Raw genomic sequence first — 18,671 nt, forward strand, 5'->3', positions numbered from 1 at the left:
TAGTGCTATTGGCTTCTTGAGCCTTATTGCTTTCAGAAACCCAGGACCACATAACACATTCCACAGTGTGCTGGGTCCTTCCTTATCAGTTTAAAAAGTGCCACATAGCCAGACCTTGTGGAGCATTCCTCAATTGAGGTTTCCTCTGATCAGATGACTCTAGCTTGTATCAGGCTGACTTAAAACAAGCCAGCACAAAGACCTTAAGAGATTTTCACTCATACATCTGATAAATTGCTCTTTAAATTTAACACACTCATTGTATATATTTCAACAACTCTGTTATTCCTTTTTCAAGCATTAAAACATACACACTATTTGCTAAATGTACATAACTGTGTCAATTTGCCTATATACTTCCTGAAAAATGAAATATACTCAAGAACAACATTTGTTTTATAACAATAAATGCCATGCAAAATTATCAAATGATTGCTAATTTAAAACTCAATTAGCAAATAATATGCCGGATGATTAACTTTTTCATGGAAGTTTTTACTTCCTGATTCCGAAGGGTATAAATCACAGGATTCATCAGTGGAAATATAACTGTATGAAAGAAGGAAACCACTTTGTCAGCTGATAGGGCAGTGAATGGACGTGTATAAATAAAAATTGCAGGTCCAAACATAATAAATATAATGATAACGTGAGTGGTACATGTAGATATAGCTTTGTTTTTTCCTTCAGAAGCTGACCTGCGAACATGGCATAAAATAACTGCATAGGAAGTTAGAAGACCAAGAAAACAAAGGAGGGTAAGCAGGCCACTATTGAAGATCATAAGGAGCTCAACTGCAAAGGTGTCTGTACAGGCTAGCTTGATGACCTGTGGGACATCACAGAAGAAGTTATCTAGATGATTTGGACCACAGAAGGGCAAGCGGAGGATGAGAACAACCTGAATAATGGAGTGAATAAATCCTCCAAGCCAGAGAGCCAACAACATCACATAGCAGGCTCTAGGGCTCATAACAGTGGAATAATGTAAAGGCCTACAGATGGCAATGTAGCGGTCAAAGGCCATCACAACCAGAAGTAATCCTTCACCCCCTCCAAGGAAGTGCAAAAAAAATAGCTGAGTGATGCAGGCTTTGTAGGAGATTATCTTCTTCTCAGAGAAGAAGTCTACCAACATCCTGGGAGCCACAATGAAGGAGTAGGAGGCATCCAGGAAGGCCAAATTTCCCAAGAAGAAATAAAGAGGGGCAGTAAGTCCAGGGTCTGACCTGATGGTCAGGATGATCAGGATATTTCCAGGCAAGATAATGATGTAGAAAATTAAACTCAGAACAAAGACCAAGCGCTGAATGTCATGTGACTGGGTCAGTCCTATGAGGATGAATTCTGTGACAACTGTCCTGTTTTCTGTCTCCATCACCAGTCCCTACACAATATTAACAAATAAAGCAATTCTTTATGTCTCTTCTGACTAGATCATAGCTATTCTTCTAGAAGCATTGTTAGACACTGGTATATTCTCTCATCTCTTCATATCCAAAACCATGCCCTCTGTCCTCTAGTTCTTACATTTCATAACTGTAAACATCTTGTTGCAGCCACACCTTCCTGCCAGTGTTAATACAAACTTTCCACTTGTTTCTCACATGAAATAATAGATTTCATTGCTCTGGGTTTAATTTCCATTGCCCTGAAAGAGATTATGTTTCCCTAACAGAGAAAACAACTTGCTGTATCAAAAATTCTCATAACTATATTTTACAGGGGACTGGATGAGGATTGATATTAAGTTTATCATGTGTATATTTATTCATCAAAATGAGTAACCTGTATATTTGTTGATATTTTTAGAATCAAATTATGCCATAAGAGTGCTAGAAACCACTTATTTCTTGAGAACATTTCATTTTTCCCTACAGAAGATGTATTTTGTATCTAGGTGTAATTAGAGAACTGTTGTTTGATTCAAGAATGGCAAATAGATATTATACTGTCTATTTATCTTGCTATGAGCCTGTACTCCGTAGCAAAATTACTGTTATAAAAACCTCATTAATTTCATGACATGTATATTTTTATCTGATTTTATTTTAAGGCTTGTCATTTAATTGTATTGTTCATATATCATCATTGTATTGTGGATTGAATATGTGTATATGATTTCATATATTCTTATATGTGAATTTATATTTAGTAAATTTTTATATATGTATCTATTTATATGTACACACACCCATGTACATAGATTTCCTTATATTATTAATCTATTATAAAAGTACATTACATCACACACATAAACACACAAATTTTTACATATTTGTCTACTCATAAAATACATATAAAGATACATATACATTGAATCCTATGCAAAACAATAGCTCAAAATGTATATAATGGTTACACACACATGCATGCATTGAGAGACATATACTTTGAAGACAGGGAAGGAGGCACTAAAGGGACCCAGAGAGACATAGTAGTAGATGTATGTAAGGAATATGCTTTGTATAAATATGTAAAATGCACAACGTATTCAAAATTCTAAGAAGTAATACGTGATGAAGATTGCATTTCCTTATTTTCAGAGTGAAATTCTTGGATTTGATAACTCTACAAATCTCAGATTACAAAATCAAAATGACATTGGCTTATCTTCGACCTGATCCCAAAACCTGAGATTAGTGTTTGTCAGCATTTCTTGTAAAAATAAAACTAGTATTTTATAAAACCAGGATCCTAAGAAATATTTTCTTTTTAATTCTCATCATACCATTTTTGTATTTATTGTTGGCTCTATTCTCTCACTTGTTTCATCTGCTATATAAAATGTGTGGCTAAAAAATCAAAATGATATATATTTAGTAAACACAATTCATTCCTAATGTGAATATTCTAAATATCAGAAGAAAGAACTATATTATTGAGAATCCACTATAATTCAGCATCCACAAATTGATTTATGTCTGCTTTATGTCTTTGAACCCAAGACAGTAAGGGTAACACCTGAATAATTATATCAGTTATATCTGTTTACATTTATTTTTTATTTTTGTAAATTTGAAGAACAATAGGAACATTTACCTAGTAGCACACCATACTCTCACACAGCAAACATCACTTCTTGGAAGGAAATTGACAATACTGGATTGTTCCAACTTTTTAATTTCTTTTTTAGCAGAGATCCCTGCTAAAATATGAGATTCACAGCTAATTTGTGATGCAATGGAGAATTGGCCTTGGGGATTTAAAGTCTAACAAAGCTATAGAGAGTTTTAGTGAAAACTGTCAAAATGCCAACAGGTTATTATTAAAAAAATAAACTAGACATAAGATAAAACTAATATATGAAACACTATGAATGTTAATGTATTGGAAATTCATGTCACTTTTATTTAGAAAATTACCCTGTATTACAATGTGTTGTTTTCCTTATTTCCTTAAATCTTTACTAATGCCCAACTAGTTTTCTACTCCATGGAAGATGGAAAAATATGTGAGCTTACAAAGGCAAGTTTAGAAATAATCTGAGGTTAATTTATACTAACTCTGAGGGATGTGATGTCTATTTTCCCACATATGACTGATGAGAATATATTAGTATGACATATAAGAATATCCTAATATATAAGAGGCCAAAGAAAGATGGAAAATTATTTAAGATGAGTTAGAAGCTATGTTGACTAAAGAGATATTATCATTAAGTACAATGTCACTGTCCTATATTTGCTTTAAAGGTTTATCGTTTGTCTAGAGTTAGAGTTAACTGAGTTTACCAAATCTGGAACTCATTAATAGCTTTTCAGAACATCTAATTTATAATTTTCTAATATTTCTAATATAAATCAATTTGTTTCATTCAGATAAAAGAATTTGTATAAAAATATAGATGTGCTCAAACAGGATTTTTTGAAAGATTGAAAAATATTTTCTCTAGCCAGGCATGGTGGTGCACGCCTTTAATCCCAGCACTTGGGAGGCAGAGGCAGGCGGATTTCTGAGTTTGAGATCTACGTGGTCTACAAAGTGAGTTCCAGGACAGCCAGGGCTACACAGAGAAACCCTGTCTCAAAAAATTAAAAAAAAAATAAAAACATTTAAATTTTTGATTAATTTTATCCAAACTCTACTGAAAAAAAAATGACAGAGAGATTATGAAGAAATTGAAAACACTGAAATCTTTTAAACATGAAATTTATTTTCAATTAATATAGGGCACATGAAATCAAGATTAATGAAAGGAAATAATATACAAATTTTTAATTTTATTAAATAATGAATACCATCATTTTACTACATAAAAACACACTGCACTATTAAATAACATTAACACATTTTTCAAATATTTAACTATAAAAGAGTTTTTATAATTTGAGAAACATGAAAAAATGAAGGAAACACGCACTTATATGAAGTATTTAGTGTGAGTATAATTGAAGATAAGTATCTTCCATCATTTTTTAACTCCATAAATATGTGTTTTCAGATGAAGTTGGTATGTATTTATATGGGAAATGTGAATCTAAAACTTCATCATCTTGAGTTTTATAGTAAAGCAGGAGCTAAGACACACCATGGCAGTCTTTTCACTNTAGTCAGAATGCAATCTTTTGTGTGATAGCGTTTTTATTTGTCTAGTAGATAAAATTTTCTGTTTTTCTTTATCCTTCTAGGAAGAATCTGTCACTAATTTTGAATGGATTATTAGTTATCANTTTGAAAAGTCTTTAAAACACTAAATGCTTTCCTTTAATAGAGATAGTATATAGATTTTGTTTTTTTATATTATGTTAAATATGATTAAGAAGAAAATGAATGTTTTCTAAAAGAAATTTTAGAAGGTAGCCAAAGATAAAGTTAATTATGATAATTTAACGTCATGTTANTGGTTTATCTAGCAGACCAAATTTTATAAGCGTATTTCAACATTTATCCATTAAAATAAATCCCATTATCATTTGGCCATGCACTAGGAATGCCCTATCTAGTGTTAAAACAATACGTATTGAAAATCAAAGTCTATATTCAACAGGCAACATAACAAAACAAATATAATCATATGTTTTAAATGACTCCCTTAGTAAAAAGAAAATAAAGCCCTGTTTATTCTAGGCCAGTTTTGCTGTAAATACTACTAAAAGTAAAGTCACACTCTATAAAACCTTAGTTTATGCTGCCCAGTTGCTTCTAAACATGAGGTGTCCCCAGTAATATGATCGATATAACCAGTAACACTCTTATCGAGAAAGCTGATTTCCCCTTCCTGAATTTGTTTATTTGTTGTCATTGGTTTTTCTCATTTTTAGTTTTTTTTATGATTTGTTTGTTTGTTTGTTTGTTTGTTTGTTTGTTTTGGAGTGTTTTTCTTTTTAGAGAGGGAGAAAGAGAACATGAAGTTTGGTGGGTAGAGCAATGAGGAAGATCTAGGAAGAGTTGAGAAAGGTAAATAATACGTAAAATATATTGTACAGTTTTTCTTCTCAATAGAAAAATGAACAGCCCCAGGTCACTCCTGCAGAGAAAGTGCATAAGCTGACTGGAGATTTTCATCTCTCCTGCTCCTTCAAATCCCATACCTCAATCTCTTCCTCAGCTCTCTATCAGAACACCTGATGCAGTCTCCCTTTCCTCGCTGACCCCATCACCAATAGATCACAAAGATTTCCTCCTACAAATGTCCTTCCCTCACTTCTAGCCTCCTACATCAGCAGGCATTACCTGGGGAGATACCAGATGAGCAGGCCAGGATACAAATACCTAGTTGTCAGTATAAAAACATAGTCCATAACAGCCAGGGCAATATTGTCTCCACTAGAGCCCAGAAATACTATCAGAGAAGACACAGAAGATTCCAAAATAGCTGAAACATAAGCAAAATCCCCTAAAATACCCTGATGAACATGACAAATGTCCTTTTTTTCCAAAAACTTGAAAATTCGGAAAATCTAAATGAAATGGGCAATTTTCTTGATATATATAGCTTATCAAAGTTATATCAAGATTAATAATTTACATAGACCTATAACTCCTCAGGAAATAGAAGCAGTCATTAAAATCTCCTAAACAAACAACAAAAAAAGCAAAAACAAACAAACAAAAACATGGTCAGATGATTTTAGTATAGAAGCTACCAGATTTACAAAGAAGAGATAATAGCAATATTCCTCAAATTATTTCACAAAACAGAAACAGAAGGAACATTGCCAAACTCATTCTATGCAGCTACCTGAAATACAAATCACCCAATGATTTACAAAAGAAAGAGAATTTCAGACCAATTTCCTTCATGAACTTCAACAAGAAAATACTTAAAATACTTGCAAACCAAATCCAAGAACATATTAAAAACAGCCTCTACAATGATCAGATAGGATTTATTGTAAAGATACAGGGGCAGATCAATGTATGAAAGCCTGTCAATGTAATTTACTACATAAATAAACTGAAAGGAAACACCCACCCCCACACACATATATGATCATCTCATTAGATTCCTAATTGCCTTTGACAATCTCCAATACACCTTCATGATAAAAGTCTTGGAGAAACCAGGACTACAGGATGCATACCTAACTACATATAATAATAGCAATAGATAGCAACCCAGTAGCCAACATCAAATTAAATGGAGTCAACCTCAAAGCAATTCCACTACAATCAGGAACAAGACTGTACAGTCTTTTCAAATCTATGTACTACTTGAAGTTCTAGCTAGGGTGGTAAGACAACTAGAAAATGTCAAACGGATATAAGTTGGAAAAGAAAAAGTCAAAGCATCACTCTTCTAAGAGGATATGATAGTATACATTAGACATCCCAAAAATTCCATCAAGGAACTCTAATAGCTAAGAAACATCTTCAGCAAAGTGGTTAGATACAAAATTAATTCCAAATCAAAAAAGTAGTAGCTTTCCTATATACAAGCAATAAGCAAGCTGAGGAAGAAATTAGGGAAATAACATCAATCATAGTAGTCACAAATAAGAGAAAGTATCTTGGCTTAACTCTAATTAAGTGAAAAACCTGTATAACAAGAACTCTATGTCTTTAAAGAAATAAATTGAAAAACATATCACAAGATGGAAAGATCTTCCATAATCATAGATGGGTAGGATTAACAGTAAAAATGGCCACCTTACCCAAACCAATCTGCAGATTCAGTGCAATATCCATCAAAATTCCAACATAATTCTTTACAGACCTTGAAGGAATAATACTTAATATGGAAAAGGAAAAAACCAAGGATAGCTGAAACACTCTACTATGGAGTTATAATAATAAAAACTGCATGGTATTGGCTTTGGAACAAACAGATTAGTCAGTGGAATTAAATTGAACCCAGACATAAATTCACAGACTTATGGTTACCTGAATTTTGATAAAGAAGCCAAAATTATACAATGGAAGAAAGAATTTTCAACAAGTGGTGCTGATCTGCATGTAGAAGATTGCAAATAGATCCATACTTATACATAAACTCAAATCCATATGGTTCAAAGACATCAATATAAAACCAGATACAATGAACCTGATAGAAAAGAAAGTGTGAAATAGCCTTAAACACATTGGCACCAGAGACATCTAGAACAGAACAACAGAAGTGCAGGCACTAAGATCAACAATTAATAAATAGGATCTCATTCAAATGAAACACTTCTGTTAAGAAAAAGGATCCTGTCAATAGGACAAAACAAGAGCCTACAAAACTGGAAATTATTTTCAATAACTCCATATCTGAAAGAGGGCTAATATCCAACGTATATAAAAATTTCAAAAACCTAGACACAAACAAATCAAATAATCCAATTAAAATTAGGATATAGATCTAAACAGAATTCTCAACAAAGATTCTAATATAGCCAAGAACCACTTAAAGAAATGTTAAGTAACTTTAGTCATCAGGGCAATGCAAGTCAAAACAACTCTGAGATTCCATCTTAACAGCTGTCAGAATAGCTACGATCAAAACCACAAGTGACGGTGCATGCTGACAAAAACGTGAATCAAGAGAAACATTGCTCCATTGCTGGTAGGATATAAATTTTTATAGCCATGTTGGCAAGCAATATGGTGATTTCTCAGAACACTGGAAATTGATCTACCTCAAGGCCAAGTATAGCACTCCTAGATACATACCAAAAAAATACTCTCCCCTACCACTAGGACACTTGCTTAACTATGCAAATAGCAGTTTTATTTGTGATATCTAGAAACTAGAAACAACCCAAAGACTCCTTGTCCAAAGAATGGATACAGATAATGTGGTACATCTACAAATGGATCATTACCAAGATGTTAAAAAAAGTAATATGAAATTTTCAGACAAAAGGATGGAACTAAAAAAATGAATCATGCTGACTGAAGTAAACCAGACCCAGAAAGAGCAACATGGTACGTACTAACTAATAAGTGGACATTTAGTCATAGATAGTAATCATACTACAATCCATAGACCCAGAGATGCTAACTAACAATGAGGGTTCAAGGAAGTGATTCATAATCTCCCTGAGCAGAGAAAATAGAATAGATTTTGGGGTTGGGGAAGAACACTGGGGATGTGAGGAGATGAGAACAGGAGGGATCAATTTGGAGGATGAAGGGAGGAAGTATTACGAGACACAGCTGGAATATGGGAGCGTCTCCTGGATGGGCTAGAGACCTAGTGCAAAGGAAACTTTTAGATATCTACAAGGGTGACCCCAGTTAAGGGGGATTCAAAGCCTAAACTAGCCATCTCCTGTAACTATGCAAGACTTCCAGTGGAGGGATTGGGACATCATCCCAACCACAAAACCTTTGACTTGAATTGCCCTTACTACAAAATGAGCTTGAGGTAAAGGTAGCACAGAAATTAGGGAATAGCCATCCAGTACCAGCTTGAGACTCATACCACTAAAGGGAGCCCACCCATGACACTCATAGGTGGTCAGGAACCAGAGGCTAGAGAGCTTAGGAACCCAGAATTGAATCAAACAGTATCACATACATACAAACATACATACATAATACATAATGCATAATGCATAATACATAATAAATAAATACATACATACATACATACATACATGCATACATGCATACATGCATACATGCATGCATACATACATACAGTGGATAAGTAAATGAATAAAAAATTAAAAGTAAATGAAATGATCCATAAAGATATTCTGCAATACTCATAGTCAAAAGCCTAATATAATCATCATTAGACTGGCTTATCCAGCAAGTGTTGAAAATAGATGCAGAGACCCACAGTTAAACATTAGGCAGAGCTCTGAGACCCTGAGTGGATGAAATGAGAGGACAATGGGGGGCAAATATGATTGATGTGCATAGCAGAGGTTATGTAACTGGTAAAATTAAATCCACAATTTTGTATAATTTGTATGCAATAAAATCTTTTTAAACATGGAAAACATCTTTTATCTAAGATATAATTTACATGCATACTTAGTACAACTTTAGATTTTCACTCATTTGTATTAGTAGGTCTTTGAGAATTTTTTTAAATTTATTTTAAACTCCAGATTTTATTCCCCTCTCAGACCACCCTCCAACTGTTCCACATCCCATATGTCTCCCTGCCCCCCTCTCTAAAAGGATGTTCCCACCCCTCAGCCCTCAACTCCCCACTAGACCTCTAAACTCCCTGAGGCCTCCAGTCTCTTGAGGGTTAGGTGCATCTTCTCTGATGAAACCCAGACTTGGCAGTCCTCTGCTGTATATGTGTTGGGGAACTCATATCAGCTAGTGTATGCTGCCTGGTTGGTGTTCCAGTATCTGAGAGATCTCGGTGGTCCAGGTTAATTGAGACTACTGGTCCCCCTACAGGGTCATCCTCCTCCTCAGCTTCTTCCAGCTTTCCCCTAATTCAACCATGGGGGTCAGCTGCTTCTGTCCATTGGTTGGGTGCAAATATCTGCATCTTACTCTTTCAGCTGCTTGTTGGGTCTTTCAGAGGGCAGTCATGATAGGTCCCTTTTTGTGAGTGCTCCATATCCTCAGTGATAGTGTCAAGTCTTGAGGCCTCCCATTGATCTGGATCCCACTTTGGGCCTGTCACTGCACCGTCTTTTCCTCAGGCTCCTCTCAATTTCCATCCCTGCAGTTCTTTCAAACATGAACAATTATGGGTCAGAGTCTTGACTGTGGGATGGCAATTCCATCCCTCAACTGACTCCCTGTCTTTCTGATGAAGGTGGGCTCTGCAAGTTCCCTCTCCCCAATATAGGTCATTTCATCTAAGGTGGCTCTCTTTCAGTTATGAAAGTCGCTCACCTCCCAGGTCTCTGGTACATTGTGGAGGATCCTCTGAACCTCCTACCTCCCAGGGTTGGGGTTTCCATTCTTTCTACCGGCTCTCAGGGACTTCAGTTCTTTTCCCAACCGAATACCAAATCATGGTTCCCTCTCCACCCCTCCCCCATCATTCCCTTTTCCACCCAGGTCCCTTCCTGCCCCCTTGTGGCATCCTCATTTGGGCACTTCAGGTTGTTGACATTTTTGTGTGTGTGTGTGAGGTTTTTTTTGTTTGTTTGTGTTTTTTTTTTTGGTTTTTCGAGACAGGGTTTCTCTGTGTAGTCGTGGCTGTCCTGGAACTCACTCTGTAGTCCAGGCTGGCCTCGAACTCAGAAATCTGCCTGCCTCTGGCCTCCCGAGTGCTGGGATTAAAGGCGTGCGCCACCACGCCCGGCTTCTTGTGAGTTTTTTTATTAGCTCTTTTCTTTATTTACATTTCTTTTTTTTTTATTGGATTTTTTCTTTATTTACATTTCAACTGTTATCCCCTTTCCTAGTTTCCCCATCCCCTCTCCCCTCCTCCTGCTCCCCAACCCACCCACTCCCATTACTGGTCATGACATTCCACTCTATTGGGGCATAGAGCCTTCACAGGACCACGGACCTCTCCTCCCATTAATGACCGACTAGGCCATCCTCTGCCACAAATATAGCTAGAGCCACAAGTTCCACCATGTGCTTTCTCTGACTGGTGGTATAGTTACAAGGAGCTCTGAGGGTACTGGTTCGTTCATATTTGTGGAGAGCCAGCAATCGCGAGCTTCAAGCAATCGCCATTATAAGATGGTGCTGGCCTCCGCTGTGCCTAACTAGTAAACAAGCCTTGTGTGCAAGTGCGAGAGTGAACTCATGCTTAGTCACTGCCCATCTCGGGACGTAGTAGTGGGGTGATGGGCGAGCAACGAATCAGGAGCTGACATGCCACATCAGGTGCTGAAACGCCATGGCTGAGGGTTATATAAGCGACCCCATTTTTCGGGGTCTGGGTCTTCCCTCTTGAAGAAGCAATAAAGCTTTTTGCTACAGAAGATTCCGGTTGTCCCAAGTGTGTTCTTGCCAGCGAGAACCATAGCTCGGGATACATATTGATGATCCTTCTATGGGGCTTTAGTCCTCTTCAGCTCCCTGGGTATTTCTCTGGCTCCGTCATTGGGGACCCTGTACTCCATCCAATGGATGACTGTGAGCATCCACTTCAGTATTAGCCAGGCATTGGCAGAGCCTCTCAGGAGACAGCTATATCAGGCTCCTGTCAGCAGGCTCTTGTTGGCATCTGCCTAGAGTTTGGATTTGGTGGTTGTTTATGGGGTGAATCCCCAAGTGGGGCAGTCTCTGGATGGTCATTCCTTCAGGCTCTGTTTCTGTGGACTGTATTATGGGTATTCAGGACTTTTTTTTTTTTGGCTAATATCCACTTATTAGTGAGTACATACCATGCATGTCATTTTTGGGTCTGAGTTACCTCACTCAGGATGATATTTTCTAGTTCCATCAATTTGCTTGCAAAACTCAGGATATTCTCGTTCTTAATAGCTGAGTAGTATTCCATTGTGTAAATGAACCACATTTTCTGTATCCATTCTTCTTTCGTGTAACATCTAGGTTGTTTCCAGCTTCTGGCTATCACAAACAAGACCTCTATGAACATAGTAGAAAATGTGCCCCTGTGGCATGGTGGGGCGTCTTTTGGGTATATTCCCAAGAGTGGTATAACTGAGTCTTCAGGTAGATTTACTTTCAATTTTCTGAGAAACCTCCAGTTGATTTCCAGAGTGTTTGTACCAGTTTGCAATCTCACAAGCAATGGAGCAGTGTTCCTCTTTCTCCACATCCTCACCAACATGTGACCCAAAGTTTTGATCTTAGCTATTCTGACTGGTATAAAGTGGAATCTCAGGGTTCTTTTGATTTGCATTTCTCTGATCACTAAGGATTTTGAACATTTCTTTAGGTGTTTCTTAGCCATTTGATATTCCTCTGTTGTAAATTCTCAGTTTATTCTATACCCCATTTTTTGATTGTGTTGTTTGTTATATATTTTGGATATTAGCACTCTATCTGATGTGGGGTTAGTAAAGATTTTTTCCCAATCTGTAGGTTGCTTATTTGTCTTATTGGCTATGTATTTTGCCTTACAGAAGCTTTCCAGTTTCATGAGATCCCATTTATCAATCCTTGATCTTAAAACATGAGCCATTGGAGTTCTGTTTAGGAAATTTTGCCCTGTGCCAATGAGTTCAAGGCTCTTCTCCATTTTCACTTCTATTAGATTCAGTGTATCAGGTGCTGTGTCTTTGATCCACTTGATCTTGAGCTTTGTGCATGGTGATAAATATGGGTCTATATTCATTTTTCTACATATTGACAGCCAGTTAGACCAGCATCATTTGTTGAAGATGCTTTCTTTTTTTCTATTGTATATGTTTGGCTTCTTTGTCAAAGATCAAGTGACCATAGGTGTGTGAGTTCATTTCTGGGTCTTCAATTCTTTTCCATTGATCAACGTGTTTGTCTCTGTACCAATACCATGCAGTTTTTATCACTATTGCTCTGTAGTAAAGCTTGAGGTCAGGGACAGTGATTCCCCCAGCCATCCTTTTATTGTTAAGTATTGTTTTCCCTATTCTGTTTTGTGTTTGTTTGTTTTGTTTCTTTTCTTTTTTTTCCTTTCCAGATGAATTTGAGAATTGCTCTTTCCATGTTTTTGAAGAATTGTGTTGGGACCATATTTACCCCTTCCCCCTTTTCCCATATCCATTCCCCTTTCCCTTTCTATTCAACTTTGTATCTTCTTGTTTATTTGTTTATTTTCACATAATAATTACAGTTTTTACTTCCTATGAACCTGTGTCTTTCACCTTGAATATGGCATCCCATCAAAGAAAAAGGTTCTCCCTCAACCCATAGGTAATAAGAGATATTACCTCGTCTGTTATTACCTCCCTTCTCTATGCTTGGATTCATTTTGGCTTTAATATGCACTGAGCTTGTTCATACTGTCACAATTACAGGAAGTTCATGTATGATGCTGCCTGGATTTTCTCAATTAATTAACATAATTCTGGCAAGTTATTTTTTACAAATTCTACTTAAGTGTATTCTTCAATTTAATACAGTACATTCCATAATGTTTCTTATTTTTTACACCATTAATGTTAATTAACTGCATTTGGAGAAAATCATATATTTAACAATTTAATCAAAATACCCAAGGTGCATAATTCTGTGTCCAAAATTTATTTTTCCTTGGAAAACTCCGTACCTTGGGCATTACATTTAGCACTAGCACTCATTAGTTGAAGCTTATTTCTACATTATCATTATCTCAGTTTTCTTTCAGAATTGTATTCTTTTTGTTGTTGTTGTTGTTGTTGTTGTTGTTTTGTTTTGTTTTGTTTTGTTTTGTTTTTCAAGACAGGGCTTCTCTGTGTAGCCCTGTATGTCCTGGAACTCACTTTGTAGACCAGGCTGGCCTCAAACTCAGAAATCCACCTGCCTCTGCCTCCCAAGTGCTGGGATTAAAGGTGTGCACCCCCACACCCAGCTTCAGAATTGTATTCTTAAATTTGCCCCTTATTTATATATACTAAGAAAGAGTGTGTGTTCCTTCTCATATTTTTTTTACCATAAAAAATTTACTCTACTGTTCCATGGAGAAAATGAAGAGTAATCCCCAGAGAACAAGGAAATGATTTCCCAGGAAAGGAGCAATATGGGATATAGTGTGTCAAAGCCATATACCAGAATAGGGAGAATTCAGAAAATGCTTCCACAGGAAGATAGCAATAAGAGAATATACCCAAGTATACAGTAAAACTAAAAAGGAACAACTAGCTAGACAGAAAACTATAGATCCATAGATCTGTATTTTGATGGGTTTTATTTACTATAATATTCTCTGTCTATTGAGAAGAGGTTTTCTTGATGAGAGGTGAGAACTCGGCGTGTGTAGGCCTGTAAGAATATTTATAAATTGTTGGGGATTATGATATATATGTTCTACAAAACACTTCCACACTTAAGGCTCAGGGAGCACTGTGGAACAGAGCATATAAAAATTTTAATAGTAAGAAGATCAGGGACTTTGCTATGAGATATGTCTCCTAGTAACATCAGAATTTATACAGGTAACTTCTCATCAACATGACAGCCTAAATGTGAGATGAACATGCCAAACTGGAGGAATAAAGTTCATGATCCTCAGTCCCACACAAAACACTACAGGAAACTAAGTAAAGTTCAAATCCTTGAAGGTGAGAAGACAGTAACTTATTGTCCCATGCCAAATGATGAACCCCAGTCACATACATTCAAGTAACATTATATGGACACAAAACTTTATATTTAGAAATATATATGTATATACAAACACAGGCACGCGCGCGCACACACACACACACACACACACACACATATATATATATATATATATATATATATATATATATATATATGCTCAAGAACAATGGAAAAAAGAGGCCATGAATTTGACAATGAGCTAGGATGGGTATATGAGAGCATTTGAAGAGGAAAAAAGAAAGGAGAAAGAATTATAATTAAGATATAATCTCAAAATAAAAATAGCTTTTATATTTTTCTCAATTTTTATCAAAATTGAACATTTAAAGGAATGCAATGGCATAAAACAACCTCAGTTGTTTGTGTGCTTGATTAAGGATATTGGGGACAGATACAAACTTGACAGAAATTGACATCACAAAGAAGTATAAAAAGAGATAGATACTTTTTGACAGGATACATAAAAGGGGTACAATCATCCAAGTGTCTGCCTTGGGTTTCCTTTGACATGTGTATTTTCATGAGGAATTTGAACACACACTAAACCTATGAAAAGGGGAATGAAGATCTCTCCTCTTTTGTCCAGAAAGCACTGACATAATGCCTGTATCTAAGACAGGAGAACAGGAACAGATATAGATATAACCTGTTGACTAGAAGCCCAAGTGATATCTCTGTGGTTAAGAGTATTTGCTGATCTTTCAGGGGAGCTGGGTTCAATTCTAACAATAGTTATTGATTCTCATTCATAACTGCAGTTCCAGGTGATTTGTCACCCTCCTCTGAATTCTGTGGACAACAGGCATAGATATAGTGCACAAACATACATAAAGGCAAAATACTCATTCATAAAATAGTTGTTGAAAATTCTTTAAATCAATATAATGACTACTAGAAACAATCACTGGCCATCAAACCACTAGTATATCATATAGAATTTGCTATATGGAAACTCAGTCCATTTTTGGCCTATAAGTGTTGTTTCTCAGTGTGGTCAATCATGTGCCTGTGTAATTGTTAAAGCAGCTTCATTATGAGACTTTCTTTTTTCCTCTTTATTTTTCATAATACTTTGAGAAATAGACTTTGAAATAGCAATATCCTATTTTGCAAGTGCTTTAAAAATGAGAGCAATGGAGTCCAATACAAATGTCATTATACTTTGGTCTAGAAAAGTAAAAGAATATGGTATATTTCTTATTCGGAGAGCCAAGGTAGCCTTTGCATGGAGAACCCTGATGAACCAAAATGAATGAATCTCTTTATAGAATCTAACAGTCATGTTTCATTACACAACAGACAGAACTGTCAGTTACTTGTTCTGATGCTTGAATACAAAGATGGTATTACTACTGCTATGGAGATACTGAAACTACTGATTTTAGCATAAAGCCCTTAAGTGTATTAATCCACACATGATATAAAATTGAATACATATAACTATCACTTATCTATTGTACTTAGATAAATCTATTCATTCTTTCACATCCTTTAAAACAATTTTAATATCTTGCTATGTATAAACGCATCAAGTTGCATATAATAGTATCTGAAAAACAAGATCTAATCAAGAACATAACTTATTATATAACTTAATAAATGCCATGTGAAATTTTCCCTGCCTGATTTCTTCTTTAAAAACCCAATTAACAAATTACTTGACGAATAAATAACTTTTTCATGGAAGTTTTTACTTCCTGATTCCGAAGGGTATAAATAACAGGATTCAATAAGGGAAATATTACTGTATGGAAGAAAGAAACCACTTTGTCAGCTGATAGGGCAGTGAATGGACGTGTATAAATAAAAATTGCAGGTCCAAACATAAGAAATATAATGATAACATGAGTGGTACATGTAGATATAGCTTTGTTTTTTCCTTCAGAAGCTGACCTGTGAACATGGCATAAAATAACTGCATAGGAAGTCAAAAGACCAAGAAAGCATACAAGGGTAAGCAGGCCACTATTGAAAATCATAAGGAGCTCAACAGCAAAGGTGTCTGTACAGGCTAGCTTGATGACCTGTGGGACATCACAGAAGAAATTATCTAGATGATTTGGACCACAGAAGGGCAAGCGGAGGATGAGGACAACCTGAATAATGGAGTGAACAAAACCTCCAAGCCAGGGAGCCAACAACATCACATTGCAGACTCTGGGATTCATGACAGTGGAATAATATAAAGGCCTGCAGATGGCAATGTAGCGGTCAAAGGCCATTACAACCAGTAGTAAAAATTCCCCTCCTCCAAGGAAGTGCAAAAAAAATAGCTGAGTGATGCAGGCTTTGTAGGAGATTATCTTCTTCTCAGAGAAGATGTCTATCAACATCCTGGGAGCCACAATGAAGGAGTAGGAGGCATCCAGGAAGGCCAAATTTCCCAGGAATAAATAAAGAGGGGCAGTAAGTCCAGGGTCTGATATGATGGTGAGGATGATGAAGACATTTCCAGGCAAGATGATGATGTAGAAAATTAAGCTCAGAACAAAGACCAAGCGTTGGATGTCAAGTGACTCTGTCAGTCCTGTGAAGATGAATTCTGTGACAACTGTCCTGTTTTCTGTCTCCATCAACAGTCCCTACACAACATCAACAAATAAAACAATTCTTTATGTCTCTTCTAACTAGAACATAGCTATTATTCTAGAAGCATAGTTAGACAATGGTGTATTATCTCATCTCTCTATATATAAAACCATCTCCTCTGACCTTTAGCTTCTACATTTCATAATAGACAAACATCTTACTCTTTAAGCCACACCTTTGTCTCAGCATTAGTCCAGAACTTCTATTTGACTATTGTATGAGGTAAAAGATTCTGTTGTTCTGGGTTTACTTCTAATTGCCCTAAAAGAAAATGGTTTGGTTTGGTTTGATTTGGTTTGGTTTGGTTTGGTTTGGTTATTGTATAAAGAAGACAACCTTATCTGTATGGATGTAAGTCTTCATGTATATATTTTTCAAGGAAATCGATAAAGATTTCTACTTAAGATGAATAATACATAAATTCTATGTCTTAACTATAAAGTAATTGTTTCATATGTGTATTTATTTATCAAAACTATTGAAGTATATTATCAGTCGATGTTTGTTTTCTAGACATCAGTTATGGCTTAAAAACTTTTCTCTAAGTAACCACAAAAAATCCCTCATTTTCTGAGGATATTTTTCCTTAGTGAAGATGTAGCTATTAATCAAATGTGAATACAGAAAATTTTGGGCAGCTGAAGAACAAACTGATGCTTTTCTGGATGATAATCTCCCTCTGAGGAGTATGCTCTATATGAGAATAAATCTGACATTTGGATGTTATCATAGTTGCAGCAAAAATTTCATTGCATGTATTTATATAGAAGATTTTGAAGATATCTTTCAGTTTTATAGTTTTTATAATGTCATTCTTTTGTTGACAACAACACAAAGAAATCTTTAAGCTATTTGTTTTATCACAAAGAGGTTGTGAGTGAAGTGAAATTTGAGTAAACAAAGGCTCCTATATTACATAGAAATAATTCAGTCTTATAGAGATTGTTTTACACCGTCTTCCTTCCAAAATGCATTTTAAAAAAAATGGTAATATCATTGAAAATGGAAAATATAGTTGAAGTAAAGAGGACTTCATTATCTACAACTGGAAATAAACAGATTGGAAGAGGAAAAAAGGAGTAAAAGGGCAAGTCTCTCAAATTAAAAATCAGTTCAAATATTTAAACTTTTACCTCTTTTAAATGTCCAAGATCTTCTTTGTCTCTATTTTATTCTTTTATAATACAGCTGTCTCTTTTGTCCTTTTATTGATATATTTAATAATGATATGTTTCCATATATTCTTGGGTTAAAATTATAGAATTAGCACATTAGATCAGACACACATGCATACACACACACACATACATACACATGTATGTATACTAAAAATAAATATATAGATAAATACACATTATATTCGAAGCATAACAAAACTCCAAATGTGTATAATAGATGGTCGTGTTCATATGTGTACACTGGCAGCACTAACTGAACTCGGTATTACTATTAACATGTAAAATGAAAACATGTAATTTGAAGGAAAACATGGAAGACACTAACAGGGAGTCAGAGATTAATGGATA

General features: G+C 35.5%; 2 protein-coding genes across 2 annotated transcripts; both read right to left on the reverse strand.

Annotated features, from left to right (window-relative positions):
• Window positions 1-362: 362 nt before the first annotated feature.
• On the reverse strand, window positions 363-1,392 carry LOC110309860 (olfactory receptor 4N4). Its single transcript, XM_021182593.1, has one exon. The coding sequence runs from the start codon at window positions 1,376-1,378 to the stop codon at window positions 452-454; it is 927 nt and encodes a 308-aa protein (XP_021038252.1). The 5' UTR covers window positions 1,379-1,392; the 3' UTR covers window positions 363-451.
• A 14,772-nt stretch (window positions 1,393-16,164) lies between these two features.
• On the reverse strand, window positions 16,165-17,146 carry LOC110309859 (olfactory receptor 4N4-like). Its single transcript, XM_021182591.1, has one exon. The coding sequence runs from the start codon at window positions 17,127-17,129 to the stop codon at window positions 16,203-16,205; it is 927 nt and encodes a 308-aa protein (XP_021038250.1). The 5' UTR covers window positions 17,130-17,146; the 3' UTR covers window positions 16,165-16,202.
• Between the last annotated feature and the right edge of the window lie 1,525 nt (window positions 17,147-18,671).

This window comes from Mus caroli, chromosome 14 (genome assembly GCF_900094665.2).
Source record: "Mus caroli chromosome 14, CAROLI_EIJ_v1.1, whole genome shotgun sequence".
Lineage (NCBI taxonomy): Eukaryota > Metazoa > Chordata > Mammalia > Rodentia > Muridae > Mus > Mus caroli.